General features: G+C 37.1%; 2 protein-coding genes across 2 annotated transcripts in view; both read left to right on the top strand.

The window, feature by feature from the left end:
• Positions 1-27,227, top strand: part of Rbms3 (RNA binding motif single stranded interacting protein 3) — a 743,920-nt gene that overhangs the window by 225,213 nt on the left and 491,480 nt on the right. The window contains exon 3 of the mRNA XM_042666502.1: positions 1,194-1,252. Coding sequence (XP_042522436.1) covers positions 1,194-1,252 — 59 coding nt within the window. The remainder of the gene's footprint in view (positions 1-1,193; positions 1,253-27,227) is intronic.
• Positions 12,270-12,665, top strand: LOC122096088 (metallothionein-1E). The gene has a single exon (XM_042666504.1). The coding sequence runs from the start codon at positions 12,335-12,337 to the stop codon at positions 12,518-12,520; it is 186 nt and encodes a 61-aa protein (XP_042522438.1). The 5' UTR covers positions 12,270-12,334; the 3' UTR covers positions 12,521-12,665.

The following is a 27,227-nucleotide window of genomic DNA, read 5'->3' as shown; positions in this document are numbered from 1 at the left end:
TATCTTTATATTGCTTTTAGCAACCATCCATCTAATCTACTTGAGGGTTTGTTGTATTCCTCCCAGAGGTCAGAGAGAACAATTAGAAGAAAAGTTCAACTTAGTAAGCACTTATTTAACAGCCACTGTCCTAAACACTGGAGTAAATCTTCATAACAACTGTAACATTATCTTCATCACTTTATAAATAATGATCCAGGACATGATTTAAGTAAGTGTGTATGTCGTTATGGATGATGAAATCATGTACAGAGTGAATATGACTCATCCAACCAAAAAAGATGAGGTGTTTGTTATTCTTTTAACTTATGCACTCTAAAGCTCTGCATCTGATTTCTGAAGCACATAAAGGTTGATTGAACCATAAGGTTTCTGTGCATAGCTTATTTTTACAGAAGAAACTCCTGTGGCCTGCAATGTTCAAGGTTATAGCAAAGGCATTTGTCTGCATGGAGAACAGACTCCATGAAATGTGGCAGCAAAGCTCACACTTATCTCCACAAATCCATAGGTTGATATTTACTTCTGCTACCATCACATACCATCCCCTTCCAGCATCCTATGACACAGGCTCATAGATGATCTGTGAACTGTGAAGGTGCCCCCCCCTGCCCCCTTCCCTTGGTGCTTATGTCAGGAAGTATGTTCCTAATTCAAAAAGAAGAACTGATGAGAGAGCATCCAGGTATCAAATGGTAGCTAACAGCATGTCTGCTTCATGCTCAGTTTTGTGTACACTTATATGCATTTAAATACGTTAACAAATAAATACCACAAAGTTGAAATACGTTTTTGTGGGAGGTGATTCTTGGATAGAGGAGGAGGTAAAAGGAGAGAGAGAGAGAGAGAGAGAGAGAGAGAGAGAGAGAGAGAGAGAGAGAGAGAGAGAGAGAGAGAGAACAGTTATTATATTCAATGTACATATGTGAAAATGGAACCTTGTAACTTGAGAACATTTGTGGGGCTGAAAGATGAGGAAAAGGGTGATGTTAATCAAGATACATTGGACTCATAATCTGACTTGTTCCGAACCCCTTTTGTACAACTGTTTAAAGATGATAATAATAAATCTGACTTGTTCCGAACCCCTTTTGTACAACTGTTTAAAGATGATAATAATAAAAGATGCATGTTAAACACTTCTGTTGGGTTATAATAACATGGACTTTTTTCTCTTTCTTTATCTCTTTCAGGTATGGAAAAATTGTATCCACAAAGGCAATTCTTGACAAAAACACAAATCAGTGTAAAGGTATGTGGGAGGGCCTACCAGGCCTGAAGGCCTTGCCTATCCTATTTAATTCACAATTGTCTTCCTGGCAAAAGAGGTCTCCCAGCTGCACAATGATCCCAATGTGTGGTATATGGCAAACCTCTTTAATAATGCCAATGCTTTGATGAGTTGTATTTCTGGTAACATTGCTCATTAATTTTTTTCATTAACAAACAAAATGAAAACCACAAATCAGAACAAGTATCAAATTGCTTTAGCAGCAAACTAAATTACCTCCTAACAACTTTGTGTTGTCTGATGTGAATGATATTATCAGTGATGCAAATTGATTTCCTATATAAAAATGAGGATCACTGGGGAAAACGTTCCCATGTAAAGCATGTTTTAATTTCTCCGTTCTTTGGAGCTCTAGTAACATTTGTTGACTAGGAATGAATTTACTGATGGTGCCATTATATCTAAGCTTTGGCTATAAATATCTCACAGGATTTTAGGGTTGGTATTTTATTAAGGTCAGGCTCTTTTCTCCTGAAGCATTTCAGAAGTTGTTTGACTATATCTGTGGCTAATGTTTCTTCATGTTTCAGAATGCTACACATTTTTAAAGGTTATATTAAATATTTGTGAATATATATGGTCTCTCTTGCATGACAGAATTCTCATTGGAATATTGGGATGCTTCTTGTACATGTTACTTGTTATTCCTCATCTATTCATTATTATAATACTAAAATCAAGAAATATGGAAAAGTCAAGAACATTTTTAAGCCTGGCCAAGTTTTATATGGAAAAATAAAGTGATTGGTATCAGAGGGTTAGTATCAGCTGGTGCTGAAGGTAGTCGAACTATACTGCTGTGTCTAATCTATTTACCACTTGTGTGACTGCAGACAGTTATACATTGTGCCTTCTATGAACCTGTGATTATAATAAGGCCTGATTTGTAGAGTGTTGTAATGATTAGATAAGTTATACATGGATCATTGACAATACCTGGTAGCTTTTGTATAAAAAACTGGCAGTATTTAGTTAAATTTTGTTGTTGTTGAGGTATATGCTATAAGTGAGATATCATTATTTTACTATTTCTCATACCTGTTCTGTAGTCTCTTCAAAAAAAGTACAGCTTGGGCTGGGAAGGTAGCTCAGTGGTAGAGCGCTTGCCTTGCATGCCCGAGGCCCTGGGTTCGATTCCTCAGCACCACATAAGAAAAAAGCCAGGGGTGGCGCTGTGGCTCAAGTGGTAGAGTGCTAGCCTTGAGCTGAAGAGCTGAGGGACAGCGCCCAGGCCCAGAGTTCAAGCCCCACAACTGGACCAAAAAAAAAAAAAAGTACAGCTTTAAGAAGAAAAAACGCTGGTTTTAGTTTTGTTTATATTTTGGTTATTCTTTCTGGGATGGATTAGTAACTCATGACTGTTTCTTTGTTTGGGGAAAATAACTTCAAATATAGCAAAGAATTAAAGGAGGATGCCATACATTGCTTTTTTAAATAAGGCAGAGCTAAAGATCTTCTTCATGACTATTGCTTAAGAAAGAAGTGAAAGAGTTCAGGTGGTTTTTTTTTTGTTGTTGTTTTTTAAATAACTACCAAAAGTGGTGAGTGAGTGAGATTGTCCTTAGAGAGCATAAATTGGATTTGGTTTTTACTGAGATGCTAGCCTTTCAATCATTTGCAGCTTTGCCTCCAGATGAGGACTATGCTACTAGAACCAAGCATTACAGAGACAAGGACGCATATATTTTTATCTCTAAACATGTAATATGATATCCGTTTGTCATGAGCTATAAGTTGGTAGTTAGCAAGATATGGGAAAGTACAGACATTATTCTCCTTAGAAAGGAAGAGAAAAGGCAACAGAATTAATCTTGACATATGAACCTGTAATTCTATTTTACCCTCTGAAAGATATGTTCTTGCATCCCACCTACACCTTGTAAGAAGTGGACAGTAGTCAAGCTGAATCAAACACTTCTGTAGTTAGAGGGATCATCAGGAACTCTTCCATCAAAATCTCTTTATTCAAGCTTATTCTTTTCTTGGGTGGTGGCTACAACAGTTACATTCTGTGTAATATAGCAACATAAAACAAAACAGTAACCATCAGGCCAAAATGGCCAGAAATTGCTGAACAAAGCAGGCAATAACACCAGATGGGGAGTAATGAAAACCAGATCACAGTTCCTTCAGATATTCAAACACCAGGACTGAATAAGAACTATTGTTACAAGCTATGAAAATTTGCACCAGCCTGCTGTGCTTTGTTTTGTTTTTCTGGATTTTGCCCCTGAGTCCAGTGGATTTTCAAATTTTCAGAGAAAATTACGTGAGAGCAGCTATTGAAAAGAAGTTATAAATCATAAATGAATTCCGTTATCTTGGCCTTTACATTCATTTGAAGCTTGGCTTTCCTTTTCTCTGTCCTTTGCCCTGGTTCGTTGTTGTTATTGTTTTTTTTGTGCGACAGATTATGTGTTTAGAGCAGTGGGAATAAGTAATGGATATTTCATACAAAGTTTCCAGGCCTAACAATCATAGCCCTACAAGAGATTTGAGTATGCCAAACATACCAACTCACTTCTAAGAGTATGCTGTCATAGGGTGGTTGAGTTACATTCATGGAAACTTACGTTGCCTTTGATATTTCACTGGGTCCTAGAATCAAAGTTCAAGACAAGTCTTCAAAAAATTCTGAAACCATTTATGAAAAATAGCATTCATTCCTTATGAAATCACAAAATTATTATTTCTTCTGAAGAACTACTTCTGCCTACTACACTTAGTTTTTAGAGAAAGATAGAATCCCCTTAGATTGTGTCAGAGAGTGATGTGTGACTTTGTTATTGGACTAAATTTAGTTGGTAGTTCATTATCGTGTTACATATTCTTTCAAAGATATGTTTAGGTTACTAAATATGAGGCCATACATCTGGATGAATTTAGAAGTAATTTATTTTTTATTTTACAGCTAATGCTTTGGCAAGAGGCAGGTGAAGGAAATACAGATTACTATGCTAAACCTTGTAAGCCATGAGACAGGATATGCTGTTTTTTTGTCATATATTTTGTTGTATTTTTTTTTGGTGCAGTCATTACAGGGTATGACATAGCTCCTACCAAGTAGTAGTGACACCTGGGCATCATGACCTGGTATCAATGATACCCTGTGTGTGCGTGTGTAACCTAAACTCCGGAATTCTGGCTGATAGTGCACTTCCCTTTAGTTTTTGCATGTGAAAACAAAGCCAGCAAAGGAGGAAACCAAACGCCATGTGGTGGAAAGCCCCATTTCCAGTGCCCTTTTTTTTTTTTTCCTGAAAGCAGTACAAACTAAAATAAATGTTCTGTGAAATTTATGAGGCTGAGGAATTGCATTTAGAGAGGAGTAGATACTTCTGCCAGGTGGGCCCACAGTCTATTGAGCAAGAAACTGGTGAAACAAAATGACCTGAAAAATACACATTTATTCAATTTTCAAATAATGGGATTAGAAGACTAAAAATAAAAACAAAACCTAGATATAAAAACACTTGGATTTCAGACAATGATTTTTCCCTTTGGAATACCAGAGTGCTATATTTCTCTGTTTCTTTAGTAACTTTTATTGTAGTATCAATTAGACATTTTACTCTAGTATCAGTTAGACATTGATTTTAGCACTCATCATGGGGAATACATAAACTTACATGTAAGTTTTGTTTGATATGTGTATTAGCTTTTATTTATATTCCAAAATGTAGAAACTTTGGTACCTTCAACAGTGCAGCAAGTTTACTCAAGATTATTTTATAGATACTATTTACACAGAATTTTCATATTGAGTTTTCTTTGAGAAAATGCCGTTGATCTCACATAGCCAATGATAGGAAAATGCACTCACTTTTGTGGTCAATTGACTCTGTTCCTTATCTCCAGCTCTGCCAAACAACTATAATAAGGGAAAAATGTAATATTTAATTGTTATTATACTATATTAATTTTGAGAAGTTTCTGTAATAAATGTAAGCAAAAGAATGCCCATAATGTGGCTTGAGAATGATATACTTTTTTCCCCAGTAGTATTTGCTTCTAATATTATTAAATGCACATTAGTCAAAAGTAATAAAAAAATAAGCAGGGCTCCAGTGACTCACACCTATAATCCTAGTGATTCAGGAAGTTGAGACCTGAGGATTGTAGTTGGGAAGCAGTCTGGGAAAATAAATCTATGATACAATTATCTCCAATTAACTAGCAAAGAGCTGGAACTGCAGGCATAGCTCAAATGGTAAATGCTAGTTCTGAGCAAAATTCTGACCCTGAGAACAAGCCCCAGTATCAGTAAAAACCAACAAATAAATAAAAGAAATACAATACTACACACATTAGATTTAACAGACAACAATAGTGTATTAAAATAATTTTCATTAGATATTATTTAGTATTAAGCCTTCTTCGCTGGTGCTGTTACACATACAAAAATGATATAGTTTTATTAAGGAAAAATAAGTGATTATTGTAGAATGAGCAAGGTCTTAAAAACAGGATGTATGACATCTATTACTTCAACACATAATTAAAATGTGGCTTTTTACTAATGTGGCTTTTACTAGCTGAATGGAAATCCTTTTTTCCAGATCATTGTTTGCTATCCTGCAACATTCATTTGCCTATAATTAGAATTCAACTCATACCAATACACAAAAATGTTATGGTCTTACTTTTGCTAGCCCACCTCAATTATATCTGAATGACTTTTGCCAATATCTAAGCACTTAACAAAATCACCTAGTATGAGCTCTACCTAGGATTACACATCACCTGCCTTACTAGCAAGTTTGCGTCCTTCCTCTAAATTATAAATCCTACCGTTTCCAGATCTGACTTACTTTCTGTTGTCAAGGTACTAGACACAGGACAGTTCCAAGTGGCTACTAAGGCTTCAGGTCTTTCCTTTACCTGAGAACCCTTGATATCCTCTCAGTGAAAAGCCTAAATATGGCCAGGGATGTATTTCAGAGGCTAGTCAAAACACCAAGGGTGCCAAACATATACTAGCATATGTTTCTCAGATTATTCTTTAAAAGTAATCACTTCTAACTCAGATTTAATTATTAATGTGGAACTCTTCCTTTCACTGGTTTGAAGTTAATCTATTTATACTCACCAATGAATGTATATGGGAAGATCTAGGTAAGAATATATTTAAGATAATGTGCAAACTATAAAAATACATAAAGCCTACATATGATGTATATATGTATGTTTAGTTCATTAAAATTTGTAAATTTTCAATGATACATAAATAATCTTCGAAATACAAAAGTCCATATATGGGACTCGGGGTATAGCTTAGAGGTAGAGCATTCACCTAGCATGTGAAAGACTATGGGTTCTATTCTCAGCACCATATATACATATGTACCAAATTAAAAACAAACAAACAAACCAGGAAATACACACTATGCTAAGGATGTAGCTCAATGGTAGAGGATTTGCCTAACATGCCTGGGTTTGATGCCTAATACTGCCAAAACATAACCCAAAAGTTACACATTTCAAGGATTTTTCTCTTTAAGTCTTTACCAAAAAAGCCCTCTAAGTCATAGTCTTAATTTTCTTGGACAAGTTACATAATATATCTGAACATCTGTTTCCTCTACTGTCAAATGAGGTTATTTATACTTACAAAGCAAAAAGTATTTTCAAGATTAAATGAAACCATGTTTGCTAAGTGGTAGGTACACAAATAACTGCATTTACATATGTAAATGTTTCTGTGGCCTTAGAATTGAATTTCTTCTGCTAGGAACCAGGTTGTTTAGAGCGCCTACACATCTTACATAATTTAACACAGCTCTCAGTAAATCTTAAATGTTGAAGGAATGTGTGTCTCATGAATTGGCATGTGTGTATGGAGACTGGCTTTGTTAACAGTGAAACAGTCCTAACAGATGTTTCTTTCATACATATTGGTACTGGCTATGTGATTTTTTTCAAGGTCATTCAACCTGAGGGTTGTTTTTTTTTTTTTTAACAAAAGACACATTCCTTCATAGTGGCAGGTGGTGGCAGGGTTCCTTCTAATTGAAAACCCAGCCAGGTTAAAAAAAAAATCCCAAAGTTGCTTCTTTGTTCATTCTGCAGTGTTGTTTCTCAAGTTCAAAGATGTAAAGACTTTCTCTTTTGGATTTATGAAATCATGGTAAAAGCATGTAACATTTAAGACACCGTTCACAATCATTTGATTTGATGCTTGCCCTTGATCTTACTGTAATGGTACTGGTTAATCACATCACTATAAAAGTAGACAATTTCTTTCCTTTACAGAAGAAATGAGAATTCTGAAGTTTAAGGAAGAAAAACCCGTGCACATAGCAACATAACAAAACACAAAAATAAACAAAAATAAGAGTACCAAAGCCAATATTCTAACTTAGCCTAAGCTAAGTTTGAAAGATGAATGTATGTTGTTCTGCAAGTGTCTATAAGCCAACTCCAACATTTCTTTATTCATTAAGTATTGGTAATGTGATGACTGTTTCATGGGACTGTTTTTAAAATTGGCATGGAATCAGGTGCCTCAGGCCTGTAAACTTAGTTATTCAGGAAAATCTGGGGATCACAGTTCAAAGCAAGGCTGGGCAGAAATATTTGTGAGATTCATATTTCCAATTAGCCACCAAAGGGCTGGAAGTGGAGGTGTGGCTCAGATGATAGAAAGCCAGGCTTGAATGAAGAGACCAAGGTGGACTTCCAGCCCTAGTACCAGCATAGAAATAAAAAAGGAAAAAGACAGAGAAGGAGGAAGGGAAGAAGGAAGGAAGGAAGGAAGGAAGGAAGGAAGGAAGGAAGGAAGGAAGGAAGGAAGGAAGGAAGGAAGGAAGGAAAGAAGGAAAAAGGAAGGAAGGAAGAAAGGGGAAAAAGGAAGCAAGGACGGAAGAAAGGAAGGAAGGAAGGAAGGAAGAAAGGATGGAAGGAAAGAAGGAAGGAAGGAGGGAGGGAGGAGGCAGGTAGGATGGGAGGGAGAGATAAAGAGAAGCAAAGAAAGATAAACACAAAGATGTAAGAACATAAAGACATACATTCCAAAGTTGTGGTACAGGAGAAAGTGGAATCTTTAGTTTTGGCCTAGGAGAGAATCCCCACTTTCAATGTGAATGAAGCATGAGGTAATGATGTGTACTCCCCAGAACATGGTAAGCAGTGGTTACAGGGTTAGGAGTGTGTTTATACTAAAGTGCTCTGCGGCTCAATGCCTTCAAGCAGTTGTTCAGCATACTGGAGTCTAGAAGTCTCTTAGAAAATTCCTGTCATTTATCAGAGGGGCAAGTTTGTCTAGTGAAAGAATGTTGTTTAACTACAATACTGCTTAAAAATATTTAGATAGATAGGCCTTTTAGTGGAGCCTACACCGCCCCTCCCCCCCAGTAATTCATGGAAACCAGTCTATTTCACTTATTTATATACATGCCTGGCCATTGAACTTTTAATAACCGAGCCAGGCACCAGTAATGTTATCTACTCAGGTGGCTGATATCTGAGGATTTAACTTTGAAGTCATGCAGGAAGGAAAGTCCATGAGAATCTTCTCACCATTTAACCATGAAAAAGCCAAAAGTGAAGCTATGATTTAAGTGATAGAGTGCTAGAGAGCAAACGCTGACGAATAGTTCCCATGCTCAGTATTAGCACTCCTCAGCTCTCTGTCTGTCTCTGTCTCTGTCTCTGTCTCTGTCTCTGTCTCTCTCTCTCTCACACACACACACACACACACACACACACACACATACACACACACATACACACAGAATAACCCATACCATTGTTGTGTGGATATCAAGTGACTAACATTGTTATCCTCATTTTACACATAGGAAACAAACCTAGAGATGCTATATAGGGTGTCATGCATTCTATGGTCAGCATCCAAATGTAGGTCTCTCAAACACACAAAGCCTACTGTGTAGCTCTTCATGAATAAGACAAACAACAAATGATTGTAGATGTTATTAAGGACAAACAAACACAAGCCCACAATTTTTAGTTTATATGAAACCAGACAAGTGGAAAAGAATTTGCAGTAGTTCCCACTTATGACTTCCATTTTAGTAGAAATGGTATTGATTAGGATTTCTGTCATGTTCTGTCACTGACTAGATATTAAAGACCGAGCTATATCGTGCGACAGAAGCATAGATTCTATTTTCCTGTTTGATATTTTTTTGCTAGTATCAATTTTGCACTTTCATATAAAGAGATACCTACCTGGGTTAATTGTAAGTGAATGATAGAATCATACATCCACTGTGGGAAAATAGCCATAAAATTAGAGTATGTGGTACGAAGTGAAATATGGCTAGAGATTTCTCTTCCTCTCCGGCTCAGAAGAAGGATCATGCTTCATTAAGGGCCATCTGTGAGCTTGGTGTGCCTTAAAGCTAGCATACTCTTCCATCTCTTCCAATTCTCTTTGGCCAGCCTCCCACGCTTTCTCAGTAGGGAGAGGTCAAAACCTCCTAAGAGGCCACTCAATCGTGATCACTTACCCAGACTCTCTTCTTTCCTTCAAATAACTTGCATTTACTTTTGGAAAGTGTTTGGGGTTATTATCCTTTTGATAGATGAATCCAGGAATAAGACTTATTTTCTGTGTGGATTCGAAAGGTATAAGAAAGTATAATCCAAAGACTTTACATGTTTTGAACTTATCCAGGAACTATTTCTTGCAGGAAAACATCCAAAAGCCTGCTGAGGTCAGTTTTTCCTTCTAGTTTGGTTTGACTCAAAAGTTTCTTCCCTACCCACATAGTTTTATATTTCTTCAAATGGCCTCCTTGTCTCAAATCTGAACTTTGCCTAATCTGTCCTCTTCTGAACTTTAGAGATATCTTCAAAAGCTATGTTCTGTTTTTCTAGGTAGCTATATTCAAGCTTATGTTTATTTCCTTGTTCTTTCTCAAATTCCCTGCTCTTGGAGTCTGAATTCTTAGAGTGTTTGGATTAGGTTTCTTCCTTGTCTAGTCCCTGAGAATTATCTTTTTGGTGCCTGACTTTCAGTTTTCTGACAACAATCACATAACAAGATCCTATGTAGTGGGATTACTGAGAGGATTAATTTTCTTCAACCCATCTAGTTTAATTTTGTGGGACACAGAAGATAAGCGTGATAATCATTGCATACATGTTACCAGAAGCATGCCACTCTCAAAGAGGGCATGATGTACCGTGTCCTTTCTTATCATGCTGAAGCTTGTTCACAGCAATAGCTATGGTGACCTCTACTTTGGAAATGATAATATCGTGTGCTGCCTGACACCTTTGATCTTCCAAAACAACCAGTTAGCTTTAACATTGCCAGAGTTTTGTTCTTTTTTTCCACTTTTCTGGACAAACAATAAGGGGAAATGTTGTGGCTTTTTCATTGAAATGTAACTTGAGAGTTACAGCCCCACTTGAAGCTCCACTGCAAATGGTTTCACTCAAGCTTTGTTCTCGAAACAATTTGTAGATGGCTGTGTTCAGAATTCCCAACTTTCATTAGCTAACGGCACACATGGGGAAGCACAGAGCTTTGACCTTCATTCAAAAAACACAAAATCCATTGCTAAGTTTAGAGAGGAAATGCTTTCCTCTCCCTAGCCAGAATTGGACAGAGGTTTGCAGGGTCACACGTACATACGAGTAATCCAGTCAGTACTGGAAAAAGTGACCTTGGAGTGACACGAGCGTCCAGGAAAGCTTGCTTCTGCCCTTTGTCCAAGTCACGTAGAGTGCACAGACTTCATGACCATAAGCCACATGAGGCCAAGTGAAAATTACTGATAATCGATCTGAAGTAACTGGTCTATTGGAAGTAAAGTAAACAATTCTTTTCTCTATAATATATTCATGTCATTTTTAGTTGAGAAATAACTGTATATCTTTAGTTGACAAATAACTGTATATATTTATCCCTTACAACATGGTGTGTGTGTGTATGTGTGTGTGTGTGCACACACATATGTATGTGTTCCTGTGCCAGTACTGGGGCTCGAACTCAGGGCCATGAGTGTTGTCCCTGACTTTTGTCATTCACATCTGGTGGTACTCTACCACTTGAGCCATACCTTCACATCTTGTATTTTTTGTGGTTAATTGTAAGTAAGAGCCTCATGGACTTTCTGCCCAGGTTAGTTTTGAATCTCAATCCTCAGATCTTAGCCTTCTGAGTAGCTAGTGTGAGATAGCTACCAGAACTTGGCTTAACATGTTTTATTTCTGCTTGTGCTTGTGGTTGATTGAATGAAGGTCTCACCCAAGTTTTCCAACAGTGAGCCCTACTCTCATAGCACAATGTTTAAAATAGAATGCATGTAAATTAAGCTAAATTGGCTTGATATTTGCAATCATACACTTATAATTCTTTTTTTTTTTTTTGGGTCCAGTCGTGGGGCCTGAACTCTGGACCTGGATGCTGTCCCTCAGCTCTCCAGCTCAAAGCTAGGGCTCTACCACTTGAGCCACAGAGCCACTTCCTGCTTTTTTCTTTTTGCTTATGTGGTGCTGAGGAATCGAACCCAGGGCCTCATGCATGCAAGGCAAGCGCGCTACCACTGAGCCATCTTCCCAACCCCACGCTTATAATTCTCTATGATGACAATACTTAAATCTGAGTCTGAAATTTTCAAGAATACACTACACTGTTATGAACTATAGTCATCATGTTGTATATATTTTTTCTGTCCATATGAATTATTATTGTTTTATTATTATTGGTCATGGGGCTTGAACTCAGGACCTGGGTACTGTCCCTGAGCTTTTTTGCTCAAGGCTAGCACTCTACTACTGTGAGCCACAGTGCCACTTCCTGTTTTCTGGTGGTTATTTGAAGGTAAGAGTCTCATGGACATTCCTGACCAGGCTGGCTTTGAACAAGGACCCTCAGATCTCAGCTTCCTGAGTTGCTAAGATTACAGGAGTGAGCCACTGGCACCCAGTGAGTACTTTTAATTTAAGTGTATTGACTTTTGGGGGAAAGTCTGTACTGTTTAAAATAATAGATAATATGGATCGCGCCTTCTCGCTGCCTCCACTCGCTCCATTCATCGCGTCGCTCGTCTCCCCTCCACCGAGCTCTCCATGGACCCCAACTGCGCCTGCGCCGCTGGCGGCTCGTGCACCTGCGCTGGCTCCTGCAAGTGCAAAGAGTGCAAATGCACCTCCTGCAAGAAGAGCTGCTGCTCTTGCTGCCCGGTGGGCTGTGCCAAGTGTGCCCAGGGCTGTGTGTGCAAAGGAGCAACTGAGAAGTGCAGCTGCTGTGCCTGATGTGGGGGTGCCCTGCTCACACGTGTAAATAGTGATTTGTATGTCTCAAGTTCAGTTTCTCACTCAACCCTTACCTGTTTCCCACTGCCTTTTTTGTATGAAGTTAATGCATGGTAATAAATATCATTGACTTGGAAAAAAAAAATAATAGATAATATGTTCCCATCCACAGTGGTCAAGGGTTCATTTTTCTCTACCACTACACCAACAGTTGTTGCATTTCTTCTTTTTAATATTAGCTTTGCTAACAAGAGTGATGAGATATTTCAAACTGATTTCCATTTATATCTCATAAAGAGGATTTCGCTTACCTTTGATATTTTGGAAGCATTTAAGAAAGATTGAAATTATTTCCTTAATTATCTATTGGAATTCAGCGGTGAGACTCTCAGGGACTGATCTTCTCTGTGACAAGTGACATTACTCTCCCAGTCTCCTTACTTGTATTTTTCCTATTTCTTCATGGGTCACATTTGAAGGTTTTATGTGTTTAAGAATTTGTCAGTTTCTTCAAGGTAAATTGATTTGTTGTTTTGGGTTGGTCAGGAGAATTGAACTCAAAGTCTGGCCACTGTCCCAGAGTTCTTTTGCTCAAGGCTAGCACTCTACCCACTTTGATCCACAACACCACTTCTGGTTTTCTGGTGGTTAACTAGAGATAAGCTTCTCATAGTACTTTCCTGCTGGTACTGAGTTTGAACCCCGATCCTCAGATGTCAGCCTCCTAAGTAGTTAGGATTATAGGCATGAGCCACCAGTTCTGGCATTGATTTCTTAGTGTATAATCCACCATAGTATTTTCATATACTTAGCATTTTTCTAGTTTCACTTGTAATGTCTTTATAAATATTATTTTCTTGTTTTCTCTCTTTTATTTTAAATTTAGTTCCATCTGACTTTCCCGTCATCTTTCTAGCTTCTGTTTCACTTATTTCTGCTCCGGTATTTTTTGTTTGTTTTTGTTTTTGTCATTCGTAGAGCTTGAACTCTGGACCTGGGTGCTATCCCTGAGCTCTTCAGCTCAAGGCTAGCGCTCTACCATTTGAGCCACAGTGCCATTTCCATTTTCTGGTGGTTAATTGGAGATAAGAGTCTCATGGAGTTCCCTGCCTGGGCTGGCTTTGAACCATGATCCTCAGATCTCAGCCTCTTGAGTAGCTAGGATTACAGGAATGAGCCACTGGTTCCTGGCTCTGCTCCAGTTTTTATGGTTTTATTTTTTCCTACTATTTGTTTCTTGCTTGTTCTTTTTCTTCCTTGATCATAACATTAAAAGCATCTTTTCTACAGTTTAAAAAATAAGCTTTATCACTGGCACAATCATGTTCATTGATGCACTATTCACCATAGCCAAGGTATGGAAACAGCCCAGATGCCCCTCAGTGGACGAATGGATCAAGAGAATGTTGTATATATAAACAATGGAATTTTATTCATTTATTAGAGAGAATGGTATTTATTAGAAAGAATGGCAAATAAATTCGTTGATGTAGAAAAATGATGTTACATGAAGTATGGCTTAGAGAAACAAATTGCACATGATTTCTCATATGGGGAAACTAGAACTAATTTACAAATGTAAAAGAAAACACAGGGTTATATGAAAGTTTATACAAATGAATTAATTAAAATGTGGTATTTGCCAGGAAGAATTCAAATGGTGTAATTCCTTAGAAAAATGAACTCATAGTACAACAATATGAATACCAAGAAACTGGCAATTGGAAGTGGGGGTGAATAGTTCAATAGCTATGTACATATAACCATATAAGATGATGCTTAGTGAAATGAACTCCAAGACATGGACACAACAGGATTTCTTTGTTGTTGTTGTTTTTAATGTACAATAAGATATTTTTTCTTGATATGTTCTTCCCCCTATGGTATATCCCCTGTGGTCACTGTATTTGATTTTGGTACCCTGGTATTATATATACATTTATTTGAATTAGGGAAGGGAAGGGGAACAACAGAACGGTGAGACAAAGGATAAGGGGGAACCAATGCAACAGTGTTATACACAAGACAATATGTTGGAAATAATTTGTACAGCTTGGTGATGGGGGTGGAGGGGGAGGGAAAGTAACCAGCTTGACAAGAAATGTACTTATTACCTTAGTTATGTAACTGTAACGTTTCTGTAGGTCACCTTGATAATAAAAAACAGAAAAGTGGGGAGTGTGGTGTTAAGGGGAAAAGGAGTACATGAATGAAGAGGGGAAAGAAAAGGAAAATGCAGTCATAGAATTCAATTCATATCTTATAAAACTTGGAAAACTGAGGGGAGGAGTTGGGTTGGGAGGTGTGAGAGAGAATGTTGAAAGAGGTGACATCCATTAAGATGCATTGTACTTATAAACTGATTTGTTGAATAGTAACATATTTGTACAATTGCTTAAAGATAATAAAAATATAATTAAAATTTTAAAAAGAGGCCATAGGCTGGGTACTGGTGACTCATGACCATGGCTCTAATCCTAGCTACTCAAGAGACAGAGAACAGAGGATCACAATTCAAAGTCAGCCCCAGGAAGGAAAGTCCATGAGATTTTTATTGTCAATTAAGCACGAAAAACACTGAGAGTGGCAGTGTGGTTCATCTGGGAGAGAGGTAGCCCTGAGCAAAATTGCTCAGGGACAGCACCTAGGGCCTGGTTTCAAGAACCAGAACCAGGACATCCTCTCTCTGTCTCTTTCTCTGTCTCTGTCTCTCTCTCTCTCTGTCTCTCTCTCTCACACACACAAACACATACACACACTCATACAAACACATGCACACATACATGCACACACACAAGCACAAAGGATACAAGTGAAAAAAATAGGTTTTACTGCCTTTCCTTTTTGTAGCTGTATTTTAAGTCCAGGAATTTAGTGTGGTCTTGTTTGTGAACATTTGGGTAAATGCCCAAAAGAGGGATTGCTGGGTCATAGGGGAGCTCTGTGTTGACTCCTCCTTTGTTTCCCTTCCCATTCCCTTCTCCCCTCCCCAGCCCCGGCCAAAGTTGTAAAGTTCGTTTTTCTACATAACAACTTGTACATCTTATTATTGCAATAGGTCCACTTGTATCCCTATTTAAATGATTTGTTTTTTCCCTTCCCCTCCACAAATTATACCAACATCAAATACAGTGAAAGTCGGGGTTATACCATGGGCGAAGGACATACAAAGCAACAAAGAAATCACCTTATAAATATGTTAGAAACAATCGCATGAAAGAAAAAAAACTTTTGAATACTTATCTTGGGCTTCATTTCACCTAACATCAACTTATCTGACCTTTTCTGCTTGTCTCAGACATATACTAGTTATTGCAAATAAGGGAATCCATGGGACCTATGTTTCTTTGGGCCTGGCTTACTTCACTTAATATAATTTTTTCCAAGTCTTCCATTTCCTAACAAATGGGGCAATGTCATTCTTTCTGATGGAGGCATAGAATTCCATTGTGTATATATACCACATTTTCTTGATCCATTCGTCTACTGAGGGGCATCTGGGTTGGTTCCATGTCTTAGCTATGGTAAATAATGCTGCAATAAACATAGTATGCTGTTAGGTTTAGTGTGGTCTTGTTTGTGATCATTTGGGTAAATGCCCAAAAGTGGGATTGCTGGGTCATAGGGGAGCTCTATATGGGGTCTTTTGAGGAACCTCCATACTACTTTCCAAAGTGGTTGAACAAGTTTACACTCCCACCAACAATGCAGTAAGGTTCCCTTCTGTCCACATCCCCTCCAGCATCTGTTGTTGTTAGAGTTCTTGATTCTAGCCATTCTAACTGGGGTGAGGTGATATCTCAATGTTGTTTTGATTTGCATTTCTTTTATGGCTAGAGAGGTTGTGTTTATTGGCCATCCTTTCCTCTTCAGAGAAGTTTCTCTGTAAGTCTTTAGCCCACTTATTTATTGGGCAGTTGTTTCTTTGAGGATTTGTTGTTGAGGGATTTAATTTTTTGAGTTCCAGGTATATTTCAGATATGAGACCCTTGTCCATTGTATGGCTAGTGAAGATCTTCTCCCAATCCATGGGCTTTCTATTGATCTTGCTAGCTATGTTCGTTACCACGCAGAAGCTCTGCAATTTCATGCAATCCCATTTGTCCAACCTTTCTTTGATTTGTTGTGTTTCTGAGTCTCTATTAAGAAAATTTCAGCCTGTGCCAAGGAGACCTAGGGTTTCTCTTATTCCATCCTGTAATGTTTTTAGAGTATCTGCTTTGACTCTGAAGTCTTTAATCCATTTGGAGTTGAATCTGGTGTAGGGTGATATATAAGGATCTAGCTTTAGTTTTCTACAAGTAGTTAACCAATTTTGCCAGCACCATTTACTGAAGAGGCTGTCTTTCTTCCATTCTATTTTTTTTTTTTTTTTGTCGGTCGTGGGGCTTGAACTCTGGGCCTGGGCGCTGTCCCTCAGCTCTTCAGCTCAAGGCGAGCACTCTACCACTTGAGCACTTAAGCTACAGCGCCACTTCCTTCCATTCTATTTTTAAGCTCCCTTATCAAGAATTAGATGGCTATAGGTCTGTAGGTTCATTTCTGGGTTTTCAATTCTGTTCCATTGGTCCTGAGGTCTGTTCTTGTGCCAGTACCAAGCTGTTATGATTACTATAGCTTTGTAGTAGAGTTTGAAATTTGGTATTGATATTCCTCCAGCACTGTTCTTTCTGTTAAGGATCATTTTTGCTATTGGGGGTCTTTTATTGTTCCGTATGAATTTTTGGATTGCCTCTTCTATTTACTTGAAGAATGCAGTTGGAATATTGATAGGTATCGCACTGAATTTGTAGATAGCCTTGGGAAGTATTGCCATTTTTTCGATGTTGATCCTTCCAATCCAGGAGCATGGGAGGTTTTGCCACTTTCTAAGTTCTGTTTTGAATTCCTTTTTCAGGTTTTTAAAGTTTTCATCATAGAGGTCCTTCACTTTGGTTAATTCCTAGGTATTTTATTTTTTGTGGGGCCATTATGAATGGAGTTGCTTTCCTGATTTCAGCCACGGTTTTCTTATTGTTGGCATATAGAAAAGCCATTGATTTTTGAGGGTTAGTTTTATACCCTGCTACTTTGCCAAGGTTTTGAATCAGCCTGAGTAATTTGGGAGTGGAGTCCGTGGGATTCTTTAAATACAAGATCATGTCATCTGCAAAGAGGGAGAGTTTTACTTCATCTCTCCCTATTTGGATCCCTTTTATGTTTGCATCTTATCTTATTGCTATAGCTAGGCTTTCTAATACTAGATTGAAGAGCAGTGGAGAGAGTGGACATCCTTGTCTCATTCCTGAGTTAAGAGGAAATGGCTTTAGTTTTTCACCATTAAGTATAATGCTGGCTGTAGTTTTGTTATATACAGCCTTCATTGTATTGAGGAATGTTCCCTGGATTCCTAATTTTTCCAAAACCTTCATCATAAAGGGGTGTTGGATCTTGTCAAATGCTTTTTCTGCATCTGTTGAGATAACCATGTGGTTCTTATCCTTGCTCTTGTTGATGTGATGAATTATTTTAGTAAGGAAATCTTATACATAAAACGATTAAGTGAGCAAGGTAAAATTTGTATTACTGAAACCTGGAAATAACAAATATGCAAAAATGTGGATTGACTGAACTCTGGTAAAGCGATGTTATATTTTAAAATTATTGAAAAATAATTGCTAAGAACCTGTGGCAATATGGAAAACTAGCAGCAGTATAAGGTTAAGTGAGAGAAAGAGCAATAGACAGCAAAACATGATGTATGATGACTCTGAAGGTGTTTTAGCTTGGCTTGTATAATTATTGGCTGACATTTCTACCTCCTCTGGTCATGTGTACTGTTGTTTTATTTTTTGGAGGGATTGTGACATGTATATATATATATATTCTGAAAAATAATAATAAGATAATAAGAGTTAATAAGTATTCACCACTTAACTCATAAAAGATGGCAATAAAAAACAAATTATACAATTATATCTATGATCTGACAAGAATTCTATGAAAATAATGCACTTAGAATGTGAGGGATTGAAGAGCTTGTACAACAGTGACTTCAGGATATTTTGTGTGCGTGTGAGAGAGAAAATAATGATTTTTGAAAGTCCATGATATTTGTAAAAAGAAGTGTATGATCTAAAAAATTATAATTAGTAAAGATGCATTGACACAATTTAGCAGTATTGAAAGGCAGCAAGAAGAAAAGACTAAATTATTTAATCATGAGAAAGTTTGAAGATGCATATTGTCATTAAAATTCAATTATATAAGTGTAAATTTTTGGAAGTCTATCATTTGAAATTAAATGTGAGAAGTGATACATTTGTAAATGTCATAGACCCTAGGGCTCTTTGTGATCTGGTATATGCTGGGTTCTCTAACACTAGGGCAGCTTCCCTTCTGGTATTCTCGCGCTTCTCTGAGGGCGGTGAGTGCTCACATTGTAGTCCACATGCACAACTCTGCTGGAGTTGTGCCATGAGTGATGTAACTTAACGTGTTATTTATGGCAATGTCTCTCTTGCTATAGTAACTGTTTCCTTTGCCGGAAACATCACAGACCCCTACAGCTAATAAAGTCTGCTGTTGCATGAGTATTTATCCTATATAGAAGTTACATTAAAAAAAAGAAGTTACATTAAGAACTTTAAGTACATTGGTGTACTGATTTTTAAACTGATATACTTATCTTCTACAGTTTTTAACTGAAGGAGACAAGGAACTTTCTCAAGTTACTACACTATGAAAGGATAGATGTGGAAAATAAACCTGAATCTTCCTTATTCTAACATGTGGCCACTTTATCTCTTAGGAATATCCCTCTTAATCTTTGTTCTCCAAAACTGTAGCCAGTATTTAGTGAACAAGATATAATGAGTAATTTTTCTTTTTCATGTTCTTAGTATTATCAACAGCAAGAATTATACATTTGTCTAAAAGAAAAAGACTCTTCTTTGTTAATTTCTTATCACTTTTGAGATTAATCCAGTCTTGAAACATTAGATAGTTATCTGATGAATGTCTGGAGAGTAAAATAATAAATGATTTAACCAAATCTTAGTAGCACCAAGATTGGATATACCACCGAGAATGAGTTTGTTTGTAATTAGAAACTGAGAAAATTGTAGACATCTATTCCAGATCCAAGATTCTTAAGTTCTTAAGTCTTCTTGGATCTTCTTGAGTCTTCATGAAGATTAAGGGTATGTTTGTACATACATTGTCTTAAATTATACAGTGCCTTTTCCTATCTTTAGCCCATTTAAAGTGACTTGCTATTACATTCCTTCTGAAGTTTCAATTCTTAGTACTCATAATATGGATCAACTTACAGTACTTTCCATTCTATTCCAACATACTTCTTTAACACTAAGTGGTCAATCAATACTTCAATCTCTAAATGTAATGTGCTGCTACCACAACCATGCTCATCCTTCCTCTGAACCCCCTTTCTTTTTATAAATTTAATTTAATTTTATTTTTTGTGAACATACTGTACAGAGGGGTTACAATTACATGGGCAAGATAATGAGTACATTTCTTATCAAGCATTGCAGCCTCCTCCTTTGTTTACCCTTCACATCCCTTCCCAGCCTCCTCCCGCTCCCTCTTCCCCCCCCCCACCCCCCCCCCCCCCCGCCCGGTTCTCCCCCCCCCCCACCCCCCCCCCGCCCGGTTCTCCCCCCCCCCCCCCAGCCACCAAAGTTGTAAAATTTGTTTTCGACATGACAACTTGTACCTCTCATTGTTGCAACGGGTCCACCTGTATCCTTAAACGACTTGTTTTTCCCATCTCCTCCACAAATTATACCGACATCAAATATAGTGAAAGCAGGGGTTATACTGTGGGGGAAGGACATACAAAGCAACAAAGAAATAATCTTATAAATGCGTTAGAAACAAATGCATGAAAGAAAAAATCATTTAAATACATATCTAAGGGTTCATTTTCCTGACATCACATTATCTGACCTTTTCTGCTTGACTCATACATATACTAGATATTGCAAATAAGGGAAACCATGGGACCTATGTTTCTTTGGGCTTGGCTTACTTCACTTAATATAATTTTTGAACCCCCTTTCTTATGCCTCTTATGCTACAGTCTGATTAAAGGTACTGGGAAAATTCAAATTCTGCCTACTGTAGGAAATTTTCCCTCTCTACCTTGGATCTTGGTAAAATCCACTCTATGCCTATGATAGTCTTAGTGCCTAATACTAACAGGTACCACATAATATTGTAGACTATTTCCACCACGTATTTCCCTGAAACATTATTTATTTTTTAGAGGGATTACAATTACATGGGCAAGGTAATGAGTACATTTCTTATCAAGCATTGTTGCCTCCTCCTTTGTTTCCCCTAACCATCCCTTCCTACCTCCCCCCCAACCCCACGCCAAAGTTGTAAAGTTCATTTTTGGACATAACATCTTGTACATCTCATTGTTGCATGGGTCCACTTTCTCCTCCACAAATTATAACAACATCAAATACAGTGAAAACAAGGGTTATACTGTGGGTGAGGGACATACAAAGAAACAAAGAAATATCTTATAAATATGTTAGAAACAATAGCAGGAAAGAAAAAAACATTCATTTCACCTAACATCAACTTATCTGACTGTTTTTGCTTGTCTCAGACATATACTAGTTGTTGCAAATAAGGGAAACCATGGGACCTATGTTTCTTTGGGCCTGGCTTACTTCACTTAATATAATTTTTTCTAGGTCTTTCCATTTCCTAACAAATGGGCAATGTCATTCTTTCTGATGGAGGCATAGAATTCCACCAACTCAGATGCCCCTCAGTAGATGAATGGATCCCTGAAACATTATTAACTGGTCCTGTTAATCTCTCTTATTGTCACATAAAACTAGAAAGTATCGAGGGTCCACTGTATGCTAAGACATAGATTCTGAATGTTTCACAAACCTACTATTATAAAATGATTCATTTCCCTTTGAATGATGAATGAAAAAAAAGGCAAATTGATTAAAATTCCAAAGTTGATTGCTGAATAAACATTGAAAAAATGAGTTTAATTTTTAATTTAATGATACTGGTAATAATGCATTGACCAAATGACATCAAGAAGCTATGACATCATAATACTATGACATTACAGAGCTATGGCATCACAGAGTTATAAAATTATTGATATATTCTATAATATATGATATTCTAGAACTAGTTCTTACATGGGCATCCTGTGGACTTTCACAAATATGAACAGGCCTTACTATCTCCTGAGAACTGCTGGTGACTTTCTGAATTACTATACTTGCTGTACTATCTCCATGTGATAGCCAGTGTCTGGTATTAGTTATAAAGAAAAATTAGGAAAAAGAGTTTGATAGTTATTGTACAGAAAAATAAAATTATAGGTCCCATGTATAGTATAATCAAATATAAAGGATTACACTCTTTTATTCTTTATGGTCTTACAGATTAAACTTACTTGAATACAGATAAAATGTGGTACTACACACAATAATTATTATTTCAGCCATAATGAAGATTGAAGCTATGTCATTTGTGATAAAATAGATGGAACCAGAGATCTTAATGTTAAGTAAAATAGGTCAAATTAAAAACCACCACTATTGCATATTTTCCCTCATATGCAGAAGAAAGACCTAAAACCCAAACAAGAACATGAATGTCTGGATTAAAATGAGAACTGTTTGGGTAGAGAGCAAAAGGCAAGTGTGATGATGGGTGAATATAATTGAAGGAGGTTTTAAATCTATATTAAAAAATAGAACAACAAAACCTATTAAATGCATTAAAAACAGTCAGGGGAGAAAGAGTAAGAAGATGAACTTGATCAAAGTACATGGGCTGCATGTGTGGTCATATCACAAGGAGATCCTTTTGTAAAATCATATATGCTAAAAAAATGAAAGAATGCCACTCTGTTTTTATTTAGATGATATTTCTCAGTCACTTCACTTATAAAAATAATAATGAAATGAGAATCTTATATTATGACTTTAAAGCCAAAGGTCCAATTGTGTCTTAGGGAAGAATGAAAACACATGTGTCCCAGGGCTAACTGAAAACAGAAATTTCGTTCTGTTAGCATTTAGAGTTCCTTTGCAGACACTGTGCTCAGCTATTTGGAATTCCTTGGAGAGCAGAAGTTGGAAAGTAGAAGGCAAACTTTTCCTGTAACATTTGGATTAAATTTGCATGCAATTTAGATACTTAGGTTATGGTACTAATATTTTTCCCTTTCTGATTTCAGAAACATTAGCTATTTCTAGCTATTTCTTTTTTATATTTCTATTTGCTCAGATTTACTAAAAATAAAAATCAAGCTAAAGAAAATTTGAGAACATCTGTGTCACAATAAGTTTGTCTTATCGTATTATGGCATAGTTGAGATTATTCAGAAAATGGAGAGACACTATACCTTATTTTTTTATTTATTATTTATTTTGGTTCTGGTTCTGGGGCTTGAACTCAAGGACTTACGTCCTAGTTTGTGTTTTCATTCAAGACTGGCATTCTGCCACTTGGGCCACACCTCTCCATCTGGGTTTTTGCTGGGTAACTGGAGATAAGTGTCTCACAGACTTTTTTGCTTAAACTAACTTTGAACCAGGATTCTCAGATCTCAGCCTCCTGAATAACTAGATTGCTTAGCAAATAAATATATTACAGATTTCTAAGTTTTTGGATCTGAAGGGGGGAAAACTATATATATACTTATATATACATATATATATTCTTTTTTTCTGTAGTCTGAACCTGGAGTGAGTACAATAAGCCAACTTTGATTCACCAGACATTAATTTGAATTATTTAGCAGAGATTGTGAATATTACAAAAATCCTTTTAAAATTGATTAATTAAAAATATATGACTACTCATAAATCTTGTTGAACAAGTAACCTAAGCAGTCTTAAAAGTATAAGATCACAGATGGAGATGTAAGTACAACCCCATTTATTCGCATTTTCCATTGATATTTACATCAACTTGTTTCATGGTTCCTTTCCAGTGTGGATTTTTCTTGTGTTAGTATGGAGGCTTGAACTCAGAACCTTTAGTTCTTGCTTAACTTCTTTGCTTAGGCTAATGCTTCACTACTTGAGCCACACCTCCACTTCTGGCTTTTTTTCTCATTAACTGGAGATAAAAGTCTCTTGGACTGGTATGCCTAGACTAGATCTGAGCCCTTTTCTTGAGATGGAGCTCAGCCTTCTGAGAAGCAGGTGTGAGCAACATGTGTTCTGCTATCATTTACTTCTTAGTGAAAAGCAAAGTGAAATGAGCTAAAGCAAAGAAGGTGGACCTCTGATCCTTCCTGTTCATTGTTGATGAATTTGGGACCAAATCTGTCTACTTCAGCATTGGTGGCATAGGAACAATACTGTATGTCCTAAGGTTTGGAATGCATCTACATGAGCAGAGCACTATTCCAACAATCTAGCCTTTCTTTATAATCTTGCAGCAGTTCCAACAATCCTTAGCTGGAGGATATATTTGCAAAGTGCTGCTTTTCCACTCTTGTCAAGTTTAGGTAACCATTGCTTGGCTCTTAAGGTTCTACTTGAGAGGTAAGTTGCTATTACTGCTTGGGCTGGGTGTCATCAACCAGCCCTATTATTTTCAGTGAGGCCCAGGCAGCAGTTCCAAAGGAGTAGTTAGAGATTTGATTCTACAGGTCTCTCTCCAGGACACATCCTTTCACATCTGACATTTACGTTGGTTGCAGATTTTTATGTAACTCGTTAGAGAACAGTCTGAACCTTAGAAAGGTGTTAGTCTCCCCAGAACCTTTTGCTGACTTTTATAAGCCTTAAATGTTTTGAATTCAAGATCATACTTGTCTGGTTGGGAAAGGGTTCAGGGAACCAATTTTATTATTTTTTCTAAACTGGGCTCTAAGTCTTGAACTGCAGATAGAACTGACCAAAAAGATTTTTATCCTCAAAGAGCTGAAAACCAAAGGAAATGACTCCAATGTTAAAATCTTCTTTATTTCCTCTATGAATGCGTTATCTGTGTAGCTGAGGGAAACCATTCCAATTGGCCCCCACCCAGACTTTGTGGGAACTAAGATTAGGGAAGTTGTATGGTCAAAATAGTCATTGTACAAATTGCTTCCAGTCAAAAAGCCTCAAAGTTCTTGACAAAGCCATGATCTCTTGCCACATTTTTTTTTTCCACAAAGGTTCTTGACCTGTCATTCACTTTATCCAGCCAGGATTTTTTCCCCTTCTTTTAGTAACTTCTATAACTTCTTTTTAAGCCTCAATTTGGAGGAGGAGATAGAGTTAGGGAAACTTATGCAGGATGCCTGTAAAATTTCTCTTTGTGAGACACCACATATTTTACTCATTTCTATTGTTTTCCACTTGAACCTCGACTATAGTCAAGCTTATAAAAATATATTAGTTTTCCTTTCCTTATTTCATTCTATTTTTTTTTTCTTGCTTGCTTAGTTTTTTCCCCATTATCTGGGTAGAACAAAAATGTTGGCTGTTGTCTCAAAATTAAAACACTATGAGTACTTTTGAACAAAAGTGTGTTGGAAAATAGAATAGTATTTACCATTCTCTACAGCACTCTGTCTTGAGCTTTCTCCAAAACCTGGAGAAGCTTATTAATCTTTGCTGTCCTGGTGTCTTGACGTGTTTAGAGGCTTTGATACCTACTTGAAAGGCAAAGTAGACTAGACTGGTAGCCTGTGATATGGTGGAAATGCCTAAAGTAGCTAAGAAAAGAGACATTGTATACTGTAAAAAAGTCAGATTGTTTTCTGGTTAAAAAATATTGAACCTCTGTACATTTCCTTTACAATAATAGTAAAAATTAAAAATTAAAAAAAAAATTTAGACTCAGACCTATGACCCTATTTAGAAGGCTGGGTTCTGAGAATCACAGCTCAAAGCCAGCCCTGGGAGAAAAGTCTGAGACTATTATTTTCATTTAACCAGCAAAATGCCAGAAGTGGATGTGTGGTTTAAAAAGTAAGCTTCATTCTTGAGTCAAAAAGCCAAATGAGCGTGAGGTCCCTAGTTCAAGTCCCAGAACCTGCACAAAAACAAAACAAATAAAACTATATTCAAGTACTAACTAAATTGTACTAATAGGCTTGACACCGTTCTTTGTTCTGAAATTTTTAGTTATTCATTGTTTCATCTATTTTGTAGGAAGTTTCATGGCAGTATGCTCTCTTACTGTATCTTATTCTATTCAGTACCAATCTAATACTATTTGCAATTCGTAGCAGTCAAAATTTCTTCAACCATACCTTGGAAACAACTAGAATTGGTAGTACTTCTCCATGAAACACACATTAAATTAGAGTCTACTGGCTGAACACATGACATGGAATGGGATTTTACAATGTAGTTACTCAGTCTAATTTGATTAGATGCAATACTTAGTAAAGTTGAATTTCTGAAGGAGGATAAGAGATAGGGACCTATTGCCTCTACCCAAGGGCTCAAGAATTGGAGAGATGAACACTTATTGAATGCAAAACTACAAGCTTATATGGCTATAGGAGGTAATATTAAGCCTTGGTAGTCCATGGCTACTTTAAACCTGTAAGAGCTCTTCCTAATAAAGCCACATCTTAACTCATCAAATCCTCAGCATTTCACAGGTGAGATCAAAGCACCCATTCACAGAGGCAAAATAAAGTATCTTCTCTTCTGTAGAGTTATACTACAAATAAAATGCTTTTAGACAAAAAAGGAGGAAGCACTTAAGTTTGGAAAAGGCACAGAGGAAGCTGCAGGAAGGAGCCAATATTTGAACTTGATCCTGAAGGATGAATGGAGGCTTTTCAAGTAGAAATGGCAAGAAAAACTTTACTTGGATAAGGCAGGAGTCCAATAATGTAGGAAAGCTGTATAAGAATGTGGCATTCTGGTAGATTAGACATATGGAGCCTGAATGCATGGGAACACCTATCATATAAACCAAAATGCAAGTTCCTATCTTACTGTGAAGGGCCTGGCACAGAAGCCAACATAAAATGCTTGCTATGAGGCAGTGGGAACCAAAGAGGATTTTAGACAAAATAATGTGTGTAAAGCTGTATTTGGGGCCAGTTCTGGGAAAACAATTGGGAATGCTTGAGATGAAGACAGTTAAGTGAAGGGGGAAAGGCTAAAGGAAGCATCTTTTTCTTTTCTCTTACATTCTACTAGTAACCAAAGGAATTTTCCCCCTAGTACTACCTCTGGATTGGAGGTAGGCAACCCAGAGCCAAAATAGTGACTCCCTCATTAGAAACTTGGCACTCATCTGCCCTTGTCTATTTTTGTTGTGTTTTGCTGTTAGAGATAGTGGGGATTGAACTCTAGACCTTCAAGCATTCTACTGCTTGATTCATGCTATAAGTCTTTCTGCTTTTAGTTTAAGTTTAGACAGGTTTTGATTTTGTGTGTGTGTGTGCTGGCCAGCCACAGATCATGACTTAAACTTTGTAAGTAGAGTAGCTTGGACCATGGGCATATATAGCCACACCTGGCCTGCTTTTCTCTCTTAGTTTCATGACTTTCCTTTGTGGCTGCAGAGAACATTTTCATTTCAGTATTTCACCTGCATCCCAGGCAGGAAGAGCCAGAAGGCTGAAGAACTGAGTGTGTCATTTTTCAAGACATTTCCAATTAAATGCTATTGATCCAAACTAACATGGTCATGGGTTCATGATAATTAATGCTGCCAGAAATTGCAAGGTTTTTATCTTTGCATATTG

The sequence above is a fragment of the Dipodomys spectabilis genome, unplaced genomic scaffold (assembly GCF_019054845.1).
Source record: "Dipodomys spectabilis isolate Male_0828 unplaced genomic scaffold, ASM1905484v1 ptg000365l, whole genome shotgun sequence".
In the NCBI taxonomy this organism is placed as follows: domain Eukaryota; kingdom Metazoa; phylum Chordata; class Mammalia; order Rodentia; family Heteromyidae; genus Dipodomys; species Dipodomys spectabilis.
This window is presented reverse-complemented; position numbering and strand designations above follow the sequence as displayed.